General features: G+C 39.4%; 1 protein-coding gene across 1 annotated transcript in view; it reads left to right on the top strand.

Moving 5' to 3' along the window:
* The first annotated feature begins 10,954 nt into the window (after positions 1-10,954).
* The window catches only part of NiPp1 (nuclear inhibitor of protein phosphatase 1), a 277,471-nt gene continuing 269,619 nt past the window's right edge, over positions 10,955-18,806 (top strand). The window contains exons 1-2 of the mRNA XM_089593827.1: positions 10,955-11,108; positions 11,208-11,386. Coding sequence (XP_089449953.1) covers positions 11,358-11,386 — 29 coding nt within the window. The 5' untranslated portion in view covers positions 10,955-11,108; positions 11,208-11,357. The remainder of the gene's footprint in view (positions 11,109-11,207; positions 11,387-18,806) is intronic.

Consider the following 18,806-nt stretch of genomic DNA (forward strand, 5'->3'; position numbering starts at 1 on the left):
TTATTATGTTAGATAATTCTGTTGAGTTATGTGGGTTTTTGCGTTTTGCTCCATATAGCCCATTTGAATTTCGCGCTACTTTGGGTGCCACTTTCGGGAGCCCTGGTGGTACCCCACTTTTTAACCCTTTTCTCCTTGTTCGTTCGCGATTGGATATCCGTTGACTATATGTATAGGTATAGTAGTATCTCACTTTTACTCATAATATTTATATCAGTCGAGTCAAATGATTTTTAATAATACTAGTCTAAAATTTTTGCGAAGCCCACAAGTATAAATGTATTTTGGTTCAAAATGATGACTGCAAATAGAAGAGTTGTTTGTCATTTGACAATGAATAGCTAGACTGTTTGCCCACTGCTCTCTTCTCTTTTCATCTTTGCCAGCACTAAAATATTATACATATGATAACATATATATTTCATATGCAACTCTATTTTTCTATAAAGTATATAATACTAAAACTTCTGAAGAAAGTGTACTAAAGTATTTATCTGTGAAAGGTTATATTTTTAGCTGCCCAGTCGTAACTTTTGAGTTTACGCGTTGGCACGATGACGAAACACGTTTTCATGTTGTTTTTTTTAAACCAAAACTTTTGCAAAATCACGCTTACATTAGCTATTCACTGTGATACTTACAATAATTAAACTTTTGACTCGACTGCTGTAAATATTATGAGCAGACGGCACTTACTCAAAGTGAAATACAGCTATACCTATACATATAGTCAACGGATAGCCAAGTGCGAACGAACAAAGAGAAAAGGGTTGGAAAGTGGGGTACCCCAAACCTATTGCTTTCTATCTCTTCAGTTGCCTACACTACACGTTATCCCATTACGTGCTTCCTCCATATGTTTATGCTCTAAGCTTGAAAGTGCACAATTTTATGACAATGGAATTAAAAACATGGACAGTAAATGTGAGTAATTTGTATCATAGTAAAAATTGAGGCAAAAAAAACCATCAAAACCATAAAATAAACTGTTAATATTTTATCTACAATTTTGATATAGGTACTTACATTGTGTGATTGTATACATGTACGTGCTAATAGATACGATTATATTAAATATCTGATACTTGCAGAGATGGCGTTACAGTCGTGGATATATGATTGGGATCTACAATTACGGTGTATTCGAACGCAACCACGCAACCTGCAGTATCGCCCGTCTCTATACTAAATACTAGTTAGGACTTAAGTTCAGGGTTCAGATTTCAGATATACTTCATATACGTAAAATTATAGGAATAGCCACTCAGTCATCCGTAACCGAATTTCTGCACGATATATCGTGCAACATATCCTACACGATATCTTACAAGATATCCTACACGAAATCTTATAGGATATCGTGGAAAACTTCTTGCACGATAGTCTACAAGATATCCTACACGATATTAAGCAAGATTTTCGGCAACTAAAAAAAAAAAAGTATAAGTTGTAACCCATGTAATTTTAAATTTTTTCTGCTTAAAAGCTGTTAGAAAAGCTAATATAAGTAGTAAAAAAAAGCATCTCTTTGCTCCTAGTTGGGAATTTAAACCTGGTTCGAAGGACTCGTAGTCAAGGGTTTATTTACTCACTTGGCTAGGGCGCGAGTTAAAAGCCACACGTCTGAGCTCTGTAAATTCAAAGAGCAGTTCTGCCTGGCCTCTTCAAGTGTGTCTTCTTTTTCTTGAGCTTCACTAATTTTTTGGGCACTCAGTATTATAGGCATATTGATAGCGATTATACGCGGGAGGGAGTCTGCCACTGTGTTTTCTTTTCGCCTTTTACATAGATTATTTGTGTTGTAAATTGCGCGATAAAATCGAGATGTCTTAATCGCCTCAGTGATGCCTTCCCCAGTTTCTGTGCAAAGGCATAGGTTAAAGGTTTATGGTCAGTTTTAACTACAAACTGTCGACACTTTAAGTGGTGCTCTGAAAATGCCTTATAGCTGAGTAGATGGCCAGGAGTTCCCTGTCATATGTGCAGTAGTTTGTTTCTGCTGGACTCAGTTTTCTGGAGAAAAATCCGACAGGTTCCAGCTGCCTTCCAGTTGCTGCTCGAGTGTGGCTCCCATAGCCGTATCAGAGGTGTCTGTAACGAGAGCCGTGGGTGCGGTGGCCAACGGGTAGGTGAGCCGGGTCATGTCAGCAATCAGGTCCCTCAGTCTAACGAATTTGTCAGCTGCCGTCTGGTTCCACTAGACCACTCTTTCATCGTTCTTGCGTGCTCCCTTGAAGTAGGTATTCAACGGGGCCTGCAGATGCGCCGCGACAGAAAGGCATGTCCTGTAATAGTTTACCATACCAAGGAATCTTCTTAGTTCCTGAATCGTGGCGGGGCAGGGGTATTTTAGTATTGCCTCCACGCGCTCGGATGTGCGTCTGTAGCCCTCCTGTAAAATATCGTAACTGAGGAAAGTTACCTTCGGGCTTCCCAAGGTACACTTACCCGCGTTTATGGTCAAACCGTACTGCCGGAGTCGCTCAAGGACCGTTCGGAGGTGTTTCTCATGCTGCTCCGGGCTCTCTGAAAATATAAGTATGTCATCTATGTAGCAGAAAACGTACCCCAGGTCCCAGAAGACACCATCAACGAACCGTTGGAAGTTTGGTGTTGCACCCTTCAAACCAAAAGGCATTACCAGAAATTCGTAGAGGCCGAACGGAGTCGTCATGGCCGTTTTTTGTATGTCCTCCACCGCCATCGGTATCTGGTAGTATGCCTTGACCAAATCAAGCACGGATAATATACACCTGCCCCGCAGCTTCAGAAAAAGATCCTGGATGAGCGGTGGGGAGTACCTGTCTGGGTCCGTACCATATAACTTTTTTTTGCTTTGCAGGCCTATGTTATAACATAGGCCGATGTACTAAAAAATAGTTACATGGTACGACCCCTGGCGTCGTCCTGGCATTCAGCTTACGATATGCGCTACGTTCTCCAGTCTGCTATTTTTTTTTTTTCGTAGGTGGAGTGGGCTGGCCCAAAGACTACGTGAGGGGCGGATCATACCCTACTCAAGCATGTAGCTGATTGCGTCCTTGCCCGCCAGCAGTTTCTCACTTGATGGCTTGCGAGGGGGCTCCGCGACAGGCGGTTCGACAGTCACGATGTGATGCGCCACCACCGTTTCTGCGACGGAATTATGTTTTGCTGCCAGGATGGTAACGTCCAGGAACTCCTCCATGAGCTTTGCGAATGGGCTGTGTGCGCTTACCGCAGTGTCCACCGTTGATTTGCTGTGCAGCCGCGCCAGTGGTACCCATCCCCGTGAATGTAGGTTCGTGAGGGGATCAAGCAGGCGTCTATTCCTTAGGTCAGGCAATAAACCGTAGTGCACCAGGAAGTCAGCTCTCACTGTTATTTGGTCACCGTCAGCTATGAGGAAAAGCCACTTGAATATGCGCCGCAGTCCAAGGTTTATAATTATGAGCCACAGATACTGTTGAGCCGGTGTCGACTAGCACTTTACGACCCGAGATTCCGTCAGTGATTATGAGGCGGCGTTCAACTTGGCTGTTGCTTGATGCCTCCGTCGAGCACATCGAGGTTAGTTTTCCGAGAGCGAGTTTTTCATAGTGCATCGCGAGTTACATATATATGCCTTGTCTCCAAATTTCTTATGAAAGAAACAAAGGCCACTATCTGTGCCGTTGCTTTCTTGTTTTTCTTGTTGCTCGCCCCTTGGTCGTAAGAGTGAGCGCGCCCGGCTTTTGTTTTGTTCCTGCGACCCGCAAAACTGTTCGACTTGTTTTGATAGTTGTCTTACCAACTCTTTGAGGTCTTTCAGCTCCGTGTTTACGTTGGCACCTGAGCTGCTGTTTGTGTGTGTGCGTGAATGTTCGTCCTCTACCGTGTAAATATTTCTCCTTTTAAGGCCTATTACGTCGGTGATTTTATCCGCTTGGTGTGCAAGTTTGTTGAGATCCGTCGTTTCACTAATCACTAGGTGCGTTCGTACTTGCTGCGGTAGGTAGTCAAGGAAAAAGGTACGCAGAATTGAATCGTTGCACTGGCCCTCGGCCAGGGATCTTCTGTTTTGCAAAATATGGGTAGGACGCTGATCTGTTATATGCGTGTCTCGAAGAAGCTTTCTCATTTTCGACTCACCTGTTTCGGCCAGCATACTGAGTATCCTACTCTTTATCGCAGCATATTTGTCGTGTTCCGTGGGGTTTGTTATTAGATCACTAACAAATGGTTCCACGGTATAGTCTAAGTTGAGAACAACGTATTTAAACTTGGTTAGGTTACTGGTTATTCGATTGATGTCGAAAGCTGCCTCAATCTTGGCAAACCAAAATGCGGGATTTGCCTTGCAAAAAGGTGGCAAAGATATTTTGCTTACCGCAGCCACATGTTCCAAGCCAGGTCCCCGAGCTGCCACTTTCGCTTGATCTTGCTTAATGCGCTACATTTGTTGTTGCAAATGGGCCATCGCCTGCATGAACTCCTCCTGCGTTCTTGGGAGGTGATTGTCAACATTCGTTGGGCTGGCTGCCTGCTCCGCTGGGGATTTCGTGTTGTGCGTTTCGCTGATTTGACGGAATCGTTTGCCCTCGAAGGGTAGAGATGGGTGTTTTTGCTCGCTTCGTTTTTTTTGTGTTATTGCTCGTATCCCGAAATTTCGCTCGTGACTCGTTATGGTCACTGGGGGTATGACCGTTTGTCGGTAACTTTACACAAAAGACAAACGCGCGAGCTGATAGAAAAGTCGAGAACACGATCGGGATCACCACTGTGGTATTTATTTTTGCTTGGGTGAAGGTTAAAGGCAGTAAAGACCACTGACGAACATTTATTAAATTTATTTTTGCTTTGTTACAATAGCTCTTGGCACTATAGCCTCTTTCGCACACATATACACTTGTTTTGTGAAACACTGTTATAAAAAGGTTAATACTGTCTTTGGTGTTCACTAGTCGAGAGACAAGAGCCGAGAGAGCTCCGATTGGCCACGTCATTGTAGCGTGACCCGTTGGGGCTTTTCTGATTGTCTGTTTTCCTTTCTCTCAAGCATGAATCTCTGCCGGGGCTTGATCTCCTGCTTTCGTCGTCTGGGCTGATCGGCAGCACGAGGGTCAGTTAGTCGAATTGCGAGTGTTGCAACTGTATATAAACTGTGATAGAGCGGGGTGAGAAAAAGACAGAGACCCTCCGGCTCTCCCTCACTCTCGAGATGTTGGTTACAAGGTCACTATTTAGATGCGCGGTCTATCTGTATAAGTCTATGAGAAAAACAGGCTGCTCGTTCCTGTGATGTACGTCGCACGAGTAGAAAGGGACACAACGATGAGCGTGAGTATCTGTCTTTCTCGTACATTGATACAGGTGAGGCAGCATGATGTAAGTAAATAAGGTGTGTGGCCCAACCGATTCAAATTGAGACTGTTCCTGCGCACATCCGTAATTCCGCCGTGTTGGAATTGTGTAGTCTGCTTTGTTTACTTTAAGATATACATGCACTCATATGACCATAGAGGTATAAGAATAGAGGGGAAAAGCGCTATACTAGCCCATTAGCGGCAGCAACAGCATAATTAAGTGTTACGGGGCATCTATCCTTGTTGCCAAAGCCACGTTATTGGCTACTTCTTTGTCCTGAATCCTAGAGTTAATTCAATCTCATGTAAGACTTGACCAATAACATAACTACCAGACAAAGACAGATGCCCCGTTACGAAGCGAATTCTGCTGTCACATATCACGCCTTCTTTTCTTCTCTATTCTTATACCTCTATGCATATGACACTTACTCGAGAACTCGACTGGTCTAATAAATTAATATTTACAATATGGCACCGTAATGGTCGCTTATACATAAATATTTTTACACGAATACATAAACAGTCAAACATTTTTTTATCGTAGATAGGGTATGCTCTGTACATTTCACTCAAGACAACGAGAAAAAGCCAGAACACTTAATCATTCCTGGTAATACAAATACATTTGTTTCATCCAAATCAGCTGTTCCAACAATAAAATTGGATTCCATATACGTACAGGAGACACTGTATTTTCTTACAGGATTTTTATTTATCTAGGAAATAATTTAATCTCATGTAGTAAAATCTTAGATGTGCAACTCAAAGAAAAATACAGCTTGAAGCCTCACTGAATACAGCAGCCTTTAAAACATTGAAAGCTCTGTGATTTTTTTACTATTGTTGTACATAAGTAATGATCCCTTTAAAAATATTATCTAATAGTGGAGTTAATTTGTTATCAATTTTTTAATTTTTATTTATTTTTGTTATTGCATTGCGGGCTGTTTATATTTTTATAACCGGATGAGAACAATCACAATATACCAAAATTCATTTAATAATTCAAAAAAAATTATCATAGTTTTATTGATGATATTTTTACCATAAATACGTACATGACTTACTTCGAACAATTTCTTTCTTAAATTCGGCAATAATTAGTTTTTATTGTCTCATCACTATTCGAAATAACTGTTACATGATCTCTTTTTATTTTCAGCTACAATTTTTGAGCATAACTTTTAACATTGTAATGCAAGCTAAAATCTTTTTGAAACCATTGACAATCACATATTTTTGAAATACCGCTACATTCGGATTGGCTCAAATCCCAATATGGACGATGTGCGGATGAGGCACGCCATTAGAGAAAGTCGGACTCATCGGAAAGTTGTGCCATCAGTGCCAGCCATAGAGGTATAAGAATAGAGGAGAAAAAGGGGCGTGATATGCGACAGCAGAATTCGCTACGTAACGAGGCATCTGTCTTTGTCTGGCAGTTATGTTATTGGTCGAGTCATACATGAGATTGAATCAACTGTAGGATTCAGGACGAAGAAGTAGCCAATAACGTGGCTTTGGCAACAAGGACAGATGCCCCGTTACACTTAGTTATGCTGTCGCTGCCGCTAATGGGCTAGTATAGCGCTTTTCCCCTCTATTCTTATACCTCTATGGTGCCAGCACACACCTTATCTACTTACATCCACATTCGATGTTATGTCTCTTTCTACTTGTGCTTCAGCGCTGTGTACAAGACCAAGTAGTCAACACTTATATATCTATGCTTACATTAGTTTTAATGTTTAGTACCTAAACGAAATAAGTCAATCAAGTGCTTCCTCTCTATGTTAAACAATAATTTTAAAATACTTTTGAACATCTGATTGTGTGTGAGCTTGTTTATATATGTATATTAAGAATGAATCAAGTTTCTGTTTTCGGTACTCAGAGTATGTAGTTAGAGCAACGATGCGTAATTATAGCACCAGCAAAATAACCGGATGACACTTGGTGACATTGCAGCAGAAAGGAATTCAAACTAATGCTCCCCATTTATTGAGAACCAAGATCTGGCGATGAAAAAAAAAATTTTTTTTTCTTTTTAATCGAACCGAACTACGGTTAACAGAAAGAATTTTTTTGAAAAATAATTCCGTGTTTAAAATCAGTCAGTAAATTCCGGCTGGGAAAAATTGTGTGATATACGTTAAGTTGAAATACGTTAATTGTGTAATATACCTTTTTGTTAACTGTAGTTTGGTTCGGTTAACAAGCAAAAAAAAAAAATGTTTTTCTATCGCAACATATCTCGGTTCTCGATGAATAAGGAGCATTAGTTCAAAAAGACGAAAGGTTAGAAATCGCTTCTGCTGCAATGTTATCGAGTATGAAATGCCATCCGGTTATTTTGCTGATGCTATAATTACACACCATTGCTGGGGTCTGATCGGGGCATTCGATATCTCGCAAAAGTAAGCAATTTTGTCGATTATCGGCGATAATTCCTAAACTACGCATGCGCATTGTCGTCATTTTTGGTTATTTTATAGGGATTATCGAAAATAATGCTTACTTTTGCGAGATATCGAATGCCCCGATCAGACCCCTGTAACTATAATAGATATTCCAAAGCATCGACAGAGTAATCGATACTTCTCTTAAAGTATCGATTACTTTTCGAGTATCCGAACACTAGATTCGTTCACCTTACAATCCAGGGACGGTCGGGGACGGTGTGAGCGAGTCGGAGACGAAAGTGAACAAGTGCTCTTCTCCGATGTTCGATTGTCCGCGATCGTCCCTGACCGTACGCGATGCGCAGTTGTACACGTTAGGTTAGATTAATGCTGTATGTAAACAATAGTTTGTAAATAAAGAAGTGCAAATACAAACAAGTATGTTTACTTTTTGCATTAATCTAACCTAACGTGTACAACTGCGCATCGCGTACGGTCAGGGACGATCAGGGACGATCGGAGAAGAGCCAGCGATGGGATATAGTTCCGGCCAGATTTGGGAATTCTCTAGGACCCAACCTCTCTGACGTGGGAAATCACTAGATCAAAAAAAAATTAGTACCGAAGGTGACGCGCGAGATTCAAATAAGGTCCAATAACACAAGCGCCTATCACCTGATGACCCAGGGCGCTTACTGGCCACTCTGTTAAATGAATTATTATTAGTAAATAACACAAGCGCCTATCACCTGATGACCCGGGGCGCTTACTGGCCACTCTGTTAAATAAAAAATTATTGATAACACAAGCACCTATCACCTTTTGACCCGGGGCGCTTACTGGCAACTCTGTTAAATAAATTATTATTAGTAAATAACACAAGCGCCTGTCACCTGATGACCCACGGCGCTTACTAGCCACTCTTTTAAATAAATAATTATTAATAACACAAGCGCCTATCACCTAATAACCCGAGGCGCTTACTGGCCACTCTTTTAAATAAATAATTATTAGTAACACAAGCGCCTATCACCTAGTAACCCGAGGCGCTTACTGGCCACTCTTTTAAATAAATAATTATTAGTAACACAAGCGCCTATCACCTGATGACCCGGGGCGCTTACTGGCCACTCTTTTAAATAAACAATTATTAATAAATAACACAAGCGCCTATCACCTGATGACCCGGGGCGCTTACTGGCCACTCTTTTAAATAAATAATTATTAATAAATAACACAAGCGCCTATCACCTATTGACCCAGGGCGCCTACTAGCCACTCTTTTAAATAAATAATTATTAATAACACCAGCGCCTATCACCCAATGACCCGGGGCGCTTACTGGCAACTCTGTTAAATAAATTATTATTAGTAAATAACACAAGCGCCTGTCACCTGATGACCCACGGCGCTTACTAGCCACTCTTTTAAATAAATAATTATTAATAACACAAGCGCCTATCACCTAATAACCCGAGGCGCTTACTGGCCACTCTTTTAAATAAATAATTATTAGTAACACAAGCGCCTATCACCTAGTAACCCGAGGCGCTTACTGGCCACTCTTTTAAATAAATAATTATTAGTAACACAAGCGCCTATCACCTGATGACCCGGGGCGCTTACTGGCCACTCTTTTAAATAAACAATTATTAATAAATAACACAAGCGCCTATCACCTGATGACCCGGGGCGCTTACTGGCCACTCTTTTAAATAAATAATTATTAATAAATAACACAAGCGCCTATCACCTATTGACCCAGGGCGCCTACTAGCCACTCTTTTAAATAAATAATTATTAATAACACCAGCGCCTATCACCCAATGACCCGGGGCGCTTACTGGCAACTCTGTTAAATAAATTATTATTTTTAAATAACACAAGCGCCTGTCACCTGATGACCCACGGCGCTTACTAGCCACTCTTTTAAATAAATAATTATTAATAACACAAGCGCCTATCACCTAATAACCCGAGGCGCTTACTGGCCACTCTTTTAAATAAATAATTATTAGTAACACAAGCGCCTATCACCTGATGACCCGGGGCGCTTACTGGCCACTCTTTTAAATAAACAATTATTAATAAATAACACAAGCGCCTATCACCTATTGACCCAGGGCGCCTACTAGCCACTCTTTTAAATAAATAATTATTAATAACACCAGCGCCTATCACCCAATGACCCGGGGCGCTTACTGGCAACTCTGTTAAATAAATTATTATTTTTAAATAACACAAGCGCCTATCACCTGATGACCCGGGGCGCTTACTGGCCACTCTGTTAAATAAATAATTATTGATAACACAAGCACCTATCACCTTTTGACCCGGGGCGCTTACTAGCTACTATTGAATAATAAATTATCAAGTAATAACAAGAGCGCCAATTAAAAATATCTTTGTCGTACTAGATAGGCAATCAAAATTGTGATATAATTAATGTGTTATCGATCAACTTTTTATCATTTAATAGTGTTGCAAACAAGTGTCCTGGATCCTCAGGAAGAAGGTGCTTGACATACTTATGAATAATTATTTATTTACTAGATTTGCAATTAGCGCCCCAGGTAATACGGTGATAGGCGCTTGTGTTATTTATTAATAATTATTTATTTAACAGTTTTGCCAGGAAGCGCCCTGGGTCATCAGGTGATAGGCGCTTGTGTTATTTATTAATAATTGTTTATTGAAAAAAGTGGCCAGTAAGCGCCCCGGGTCATCAGGTGATAGGCGCTTGTGTTATTTATTAATAATTGTTTACTTAAAAAAGTGGCCAGTAAGCGCCCCGAGTCATCAGGTGATAGGCGCTTGTATTATTTATTAATAATTGTTTATTTAAAAGAGTGGCCAGTAAGCGCCCTGGGTCATCAGGTGATAGGCGCTTGTGTTATTTATTAATAATTGTTTATTTAAAAGAGTGGCCAGTAAGCGCCCCGGGTCATTAGGTGATAGGCGCTTGTGTTATTTATTAATAATTATTTATTTAAAAGAGTGGCCAGTAAGCGCCCCGGGTCATCAGGTGATGGATGCTTGTGTTATTGGACCTTATTTGAATCTCGCGCGTCACCTTTGGTACTAATTTTTTTTTGATCTAGTGATTTCCCACGTCAGAGAGGTTGGGTCCTAGAGAATTCCCAAATCTGGCCGGAACTATATCCCATCGCTGAGAAGAGCACTTGTTCACTTTCGTCTCCGACTCGCTCACACCGTCCCCGACCGTCCCTGGATTGTAAGGTGAACGAATCTATTATTGCCCACCCATAGTCCCAACTGTCTTAAGGCCATCTACACGGAAGGCAATTAACAAGCTTTCTCGGTATCAGAATCGGAGTTAACATTTTCAAATGCACCATGTTCATCTGTCGTGCCTAATGTATTGAATAAACTGTTTTCTCATTATTATTATTGTTATTGTTATTATTATTATTATTATTATTATTATTATTATTATTAATATTATTATTTTTAACAGGATTTGATGAATACAAGTTTACGACCAATGTGTGCTGTCCCTAATTACTTTTTGAATCAAGAAAACTTTGAAACTGGTCAGAATATTTAATAATGTTAATAAAGGGTTACTCTTGTTGAATAAAATTTTTAGGAATCGCAAAGTTACACTATGGCAAATCATTACGAGGTCCCCAACTGGTAATATAAATACTAAATACCTATTCTGTACATATATGGTTAGTTTTTTAGAAATACTAATAAATGTAATTGTTAGCCTGATGTCTTTCTCATACTATCTTAAAAGTAGTTGCTACTACGATAACATATCTTATAATACAAACTGAAAAAATTCATAGGTAAAACACTTGAGTAATTCTTGCACTGCTGAGCAATGTAAGGATAAATGCATGACAAACTTCTAATCAAATAACAAAAGACTCATTTATTATTTGAATTATCTTGATTGTGTAGTTCTGTATCACTTTTTTGTAATTATTTTAGTAGCAAGAAAAGAAACAAAACTATACTTTCCATTAAATAAAATACCTACAATATCAATTGAATTATGTTTCACTGTACATAAATTAATAGGTAATAAGTTTTCAGCAAAGAGGCGGTACATGTGCCTGTTCCATGTACTGATGTATTAAATGTTTCTCTTGTAATTGTTCGTTAGCGTTCGCAGGGTTGTTGATAGTTTATTTGCAAACAACTATTCGATTTGTGTGCAAGTCCTTGGAAGGGGTAAAAAAGAACGATTCAAAAGCCCATGGTGAGAGAAATGTGCAAATTTCAGGATTTTTGAGGACTCATGCGCATTATTGAGTTTTTCAACATTTTTTAGTACAGAAGGTAAATATTATTATCATAATAAACTCATGGCTCACAGCTTTCTTATTGAAAAGATATTGAATATAACATTTAATTATATGGATAGTAAATAATCAAATAAAGCAAGTAGAGATGTCATTCCTTGTCAATTAGGTCATACCCATAGAGATATTAGAATAGAGTGCGCTAATGCCTGAAAACTGCGTCAGACGGTGCGAGAGAGACAGATGCGAGAATTTCCCTCCGTCTCTCTCTGTTTTCCAGCCATTCAGCGCTTGGAAAGGGAGTAGAGCCAATCACAGCGATCGGCTAGAGAGAGACGGAGAGAGATTCTCGCATCTGTCTTTCTCGCATCGTCTGACGGGCTAACTTACTGGCAGCAGTATATCTGGCGCACTCTATTCTAATATGTCTATGGTCATACCCGCTTAACTTTACGGCCGACATGAGTTTGTTCCATAGACATATAAGAAATGTAGACTACTAGTTCTTATGTACGGCGTTGAAGCACAAGTAGGAGACTCAACATTAAACGTTGATATCCATCTCTCGCACATTCCCATCTTTGGCACTGTGTGACAGAAACAGATATCCACGTTCGATGTTGTGTCTCCTACTTGAGCTTCAGCGCCGTATACAAGAAGGAGCAGTCTAAGATTCTTATGTGTCTATGGTTTGTTCTGCTTCGATACTACAATTTAAGGGTATGTTACTGCCCAATTAAAAATAGTTACGTAGTTTCGTTACATAGGGGTAAGTGTACCTATCTCCGTGGCACGTACTGAAAATTCCAACTTAAATGCACCATAAAAAATGGTATACTAAAATTCTTTGGAATATTTTTTTTTTTAAATCTTACATAATATCTTACGGAATATTTAAAAAAATTTTATGAAGCTAAAACTGCAGTAGAATATTTTTAAAACGAATAAAAACGGTATGCTGGTATTACCGTGGTTGTGTACCTATTACCATGTTCGTATTACCGCGGATGTCCCAATCACCGCGTCCGTATTACCGTGGGTGAAGTAAGTTGTATTTGCGGAATATAAAAAAAATGCAAATTTCACCTACATTTTCTACATGACTTATTTATTGTTTTAAAAAAATATTACTTTTTTTTGTACTTGCTTATTCATTTAGTAGGAATCTTATACATTTTTGAGCACTCAGCAATAGATTTTCCAAAATAGATACTTTTCAAAGCTAATTTTAATGTCTCTGGAGAGTAACACTTTTTGTTTTTCTGTAATTCGATCGATTTCTTGCCTTTCTTGCCTTTTTTACCTTTTTTGCTTTTTTTGCCTTTTTTAGTTTTCTTCATCTTGGTTACGTTAGATCGACTTGCTTACCTACTAATTGTTTACGTGTTAACTGTCGTGCGTTCTGTAAGTATAGAGTTATGTTTACGTACGCTCACCGCGGAAATACGTACACAATCAGTTAATGAGCGCGTTGTACCGAATACCGTGGAAAATAATTATTTACTCAAAATATACACAAATATTTCTGTTTGAATTGCATCTACTTTAACGTCATTTTAGATTATTAAAATTGAAAAATTATTTTATATGAAACATTTCTTATTTTGAGCAAGTAATCATCAGTTTTTCAAAATCCACGGTAATAGAGCAGGGCACGGAGATAGGTACACTTACCCCTATTTGAGTGCGTATTAAAAATGTGTCATATCACTACTTAGTGGAAACACGTGTTGGTTTGAAACCTTTCGTCACTTGATTTTATCACGTATTTTCCAGTCATAAAGTCTTTCTATTTTAAAATAGCTTTAAAATATGATTACGACGTGCATTAGCATGATCGTTGTGCTGTTATCATCCGTATTGTAACACCAAAACAAGGGGGTTCAGGTATTTTTTCTTGAATTTAAGGAAAGTGGAATCTTTTATTTTTTTTTTAGTTTTCTCAATAACACTGAAATAAAAAAATAAAAAAAATTGAACCCTTCTGTTTTGGTGTAACTATACATATGAAAACAGTATGACGATCATGCTAATGCACGTTGTAAGAATACTTTTAGGCTATTTTAACATAGAAATACTTCATGACTGCAAAGTACGTGATAAAACTATTGGGTAGTAAGGAAAACTTCTTTAATAAAACGCCCATTCAGTATGCGGGCATAATTTTTTATTCAACGATTTTATGCAAAAAAATGCTAAAAAATCATGTTTTTTACTTAATTCTTAAAGGCAACTATTAAAACCCATATTTTGTGACATGCCATTTGTAGGTATTATTAAAAAAAAACATTTTGCGACTGGAATTTTTTTGAATCGATTTGGGATTGTTTAAAATAATCAATATATAACGTTAAAAAATTCGAAAATTTCTTTAATTTTTTACTCCGTCAAAAAGATTTCAATAGCTCTGAAACTAATTGAAAATGTGTCTTCCGTAAGCATGAAACAAGTCAAATTTTTTCGTTAAAAAAGATTTTTAACTTTTTAAGAAAATGTATTCATGTGTTAAAAAATTGTCAAATGTTTAATTCCAACTTATCTGATTGCCATCATCATACGAGGTCCAGTGGAAGCTCATTTTTTTCGTTGTAACGTCTAATTTATATATTCACTAATGGCATAACGATTTTTGCAATTTTTCTTTAACAGAAACGCAACACGTCTTTGCAAAAGTGTGACTTTTTTAAGAGTGATTTTTTGGAATATCTTATTAACAAACTAAACTAACATGTCGGCATAAAACTCGTATGTTTCATAAGCTGAGATTTTTGACGAATTTAAACAAAATTGCTGTAAATTGTTTACAAGCTGAGATAATTTTTTATAATGGTTTTTTCCGCCATTTTGCAATAAGACTACACGTACAAGTAATAATAAGTAGCGCCAAATCACCCCTCCACCAACTTGCACACTGCGAATAAGCAGCGAGAGGATGCTTGATGGTTCCCTCTTTCTCTTTCTTACAGGGGGGCAGCACGAGCGAGAGAACGAACGATAGTGAACGATAGAGAACGTTCGTTCTATCGTTCGTTCTCTCGCTCGTGCTTCAATAGCCCCCCTGAGCCCTCTGGTTGGTTGTTGAATACGTCATGTTGGTGTTTGTATTTAAATAAGAGAGGAGTGAGGTAAGAGAACAGCCTAAAGAGACAGAGACAGTGGGGACTATCGAGCATCCATCACTCTTTATGTGTGAATCGCTTCCACTTTCAGGCATCCATACTCCCTTATTCTCTCTATGGCTTACATCCCTACTGTAAACTATGGAAGTACGGGGTCAGGCCTCGTAGCCCTATGGGTTCTGGGCCGCCCCACCCATGCAGGTACTAGGCCACCCACTGGCTTCACTCTGAGGCCACTCATGGCCTCATAATTAAGCGTGTACAGGCCCACCCCCTTCGACGTGCGCTTGTAGCGCTCATGGCTACCGAGTCCTCCCGTGTGCGCATCACGCTCTTGTGCCTGTAACTGCCCGATTAATGCCCCTGTGCTTTCCCACTCTTGTGCGCAGCTGCACCGTGGTAATGCTCCTGTTTAAAACGCGTGCTGTTAGTGCCCCATTAAAACTATTGAGCAAGAGATAGTTCCCGAGAGCCAGTACAGTTGTGGACCAGTGCCTACGTGGATACAAGCACACCAACTCTTTTCCGCAAATTTCCTACTCCTGACCCCTCTGTTTCCCTCCCACTCCATCTCGCCACTTTTTAACAAAGAGCAATAGTAAGAGTGCTAGGCGGCTCAGTCTGTCCTTGAAGTCATAGACGGATACGTCTATCCTCATCAGTGTCAAGCAACTGACTGAGCTATTTATCTCCAACTTGTTCACTCTCTGTTATCTCCCCTCCTTGACCTTACTATGACTTGTAGCCGTAGTCTGCATATTGATTCGAGGTTTTGCTAACCTACGCTAGTACTGGACCACCCCACTCTTTTGCATGTACGATACTTGCCCTAGGAAACCAATTCACAGTCCCACATCCGGCACTTATGTTTACATATTAATCCAACCTACTTGAATAAGCGCGCGTTTAAAAATGTATTTTTTAAAATAAATTTCTTAAGAATTTAAAGTAAGTTAAGTCTATTGTAATAAGTATAAGCCGAGCATTGGTACATTTACCTTTGGACAACTAACTTTGAACTCGTATTCGCTATGCACCTATATCAGGTGGAGAGAAATTGTCCCTCGCTAAGATCGCCGAAATGCATGCAGTCTTACGGGAAACTTTTTTAATAAATTGAAAGAAAGGTTATTAGGAGTGGATTGATCAAATGAACCAGTGGTTTGAGCGTGTATTACGTTAGTGTACAGTAATAATTTTTGTTGAGCGTTGTCCTGTGTACTTAAGGATTAAAAAAAAAAAAAAAATATTGATTGCGACTGTAATAACACAGCATAATTATATTAATGCATATACATTCTTGCACTTGTGTAAAGATTGAGAAACGCGAGTACTGCTTACATTTATCTATTTCTCACAACACAGTGTTCAATAATCGTAAATACTAATGTCATGTTAGGTTAACTTTTATACATTTATATTACGTTTTCGTGTATTACTTGTGTCCTTTAAGCTTTACGCAAGTGTTAGTATGTATATGCACTCATTATATGCTGTGTTATCACAGTCGCAATTTGTTTTTTTTTTTTTTTTTCAAATCTTGTAGTACACATGACAACTCCAAACAAAATTTATTACTGTACACTAACATAATACACATTTAAATCACGGATTCGTTTGATTTATTAGATTTTTAATTTATTAAAAAATGTTCCTACAAGGCTTCATACATTATGGCGATTTTAACGTGAGACAATTTCTCTCACTCGACAGTGCCACCTAATACAGGTGCATAGCGAATACCTTCGACTCTCTTTTTGCCGTGAATATGTGCAGCCATAGAGATGGAGATATAATAATAGAGTGCGCTTATGATATTGGATAGAATAAGTGGGAGTGATGGAGACCAAAAGAAAGATGGACACCGAATGTCCTTTCCATCTCTTTCCAGCAGTGTGTTATGATTGGCTGCAGCTTTAATCAGCAGATATGAGTAGACAGATTGCTAACGCCATAGCTACGAGGCGAGACGACTTTTTGGCACTGATCGGGGCGACCTGCCGCCGCCAGCCGTTGAACCGGGCGCACATTTTACGAGAATGCGAGACTCGTATCGAACAGCGTGCGTCTACGAGAAGGGGAGTGGATTCGCGTAGAAATAAGCATGTAAGCGCACATTTTGGAGAGACGTGGAAGGGGTGCACTAAATGTGTGCCTACGAAGGGGGAGATGTTGACTATAGCTATATATTGACGCCTCGTGGGAAGACCAGCGCAGTTCAGATTTTTCAATGTTATTTCAAATGGAAAAATCTGAACTGTGCTGGTCTTCCCACAAGGCATCGATATGTAGCTAAGCGCACAGCCAAAGCAAGCAACGATACGAGATCTTCTCTCTTTTGACTGTAAACAAGTATATCTCACTAATATATAAAGCAAAGTCGCTAAAACCGTTGTAATCGCTAACCCTAAAAACTACTGAACCGATTTTGCTAAAATTTTGCATACTGATTCTTGATGATTCCGAGATGGTTTTCGCATAGTTTTTTTCTTGAAAAAGTTAATAATAATAGCGATAAATAAGCTCAGTTTTGCTAAAGTAGTGTAGCTTTGCGCTTTAGTTCAGTAGAATCCGTTTGGTGCCGTCAAGGCGAAATTAAAACCACCCGCAATCAAATATAGTAGAGAGTGGTCATAAGATGCCCCATCGAGTAGACAGGAATCCATTACACCAAGAACAGAGGAGTCCGTCGTGCAGCTGGCCACCATGGCTACCAATGACACTCTTCTTTTATGGACTAGCGAAGTAAATCGGTTTTTACCCCGGACCCTCAAAATAAACAAGTGCCACAGAAAAAAAGGCGTTTGGAACGTCAACGTCACCCGTAGAATACCAGGAAACGTTTCTTGCCAGAGCACACCCTGCTCCAGCACTTCAGAGCTTTGTATACGTGGACAGAGACTCAAAGGATAAGCTTTAAGCTACCCGCAGCTGGCTCTTCATCATCGAAAATAATAATAAGGAATAGCTGCAAGTTTCACTACCAGCCCTTTTCAGGCCCATTATAAGTATCTATGTTCCCTATTTAACCATCAATCTTATAGGTCCTTCTCAGGACCACCTTAGTTTAAATTACCTTGCCAACAAATACATCTTAACTACGATTTCCGGAGACGATTCGTCAACTAAAAGACTATGTAAATCCGACCACTATTAAACCAATTCAGTCATTCACTGGCAGACGTCACGAGCAGAGTTGTTCGTCACAAGGCTGGGAACCTTGGTAACTGACAGCCCTATATTAACCACTCGACTTTGAGCATTTAACCAGGAATTTCCGATCCTATCCAAGGTCTGCGCTGGAAGAACCTAACAGCTATGAAGGAAAAATAATAAATAAAAAATAAAAAATAATGTGAGCCAATGGGACAGTTTCCGACAGGCAAACATCACGAACCAATCTTTCCACCTTAGATCACCAAAACAACTGAGTCTAAAAAAAAAAAGGTGCTTTAGACCCGGTCTTCGACGTTATACCAGGAGACGTTGTGACAGAGCTCTACAACTAGCTCCAAAGCTTCAAACTTTGTAGTTTTCTTCCCGACCAGTGTGGTGCTACATAACAGGCGTGAGAAGATCACCCCGAGGTATCCAGGCAGTCACGTTTGCTGGAAACTTCAGTTAAAAAAGTCTTAACTTACGAAGCTCATTGGTCCTTTTCAGGTTCATTGGACGTCAAACTAC

Source organism: Copidosoma floridanum, unplaced genomic scaffold, assembly GCF_036245765.1.
Source record: "Copidosoma floridanum isolate Cflo_tuat_1 unplaced genomic scaffold, Cflo_Japanese_pri ptg000020l, whole genome shotgun sequence".
NCBI classification, from domain to species: domain Eukaryota; kingdom Metazoa; phylum Arthropoda; class Insecta; order Hymenoptera; family Encyrtidae; genus Copidosoma; species Copidosoma floridanum.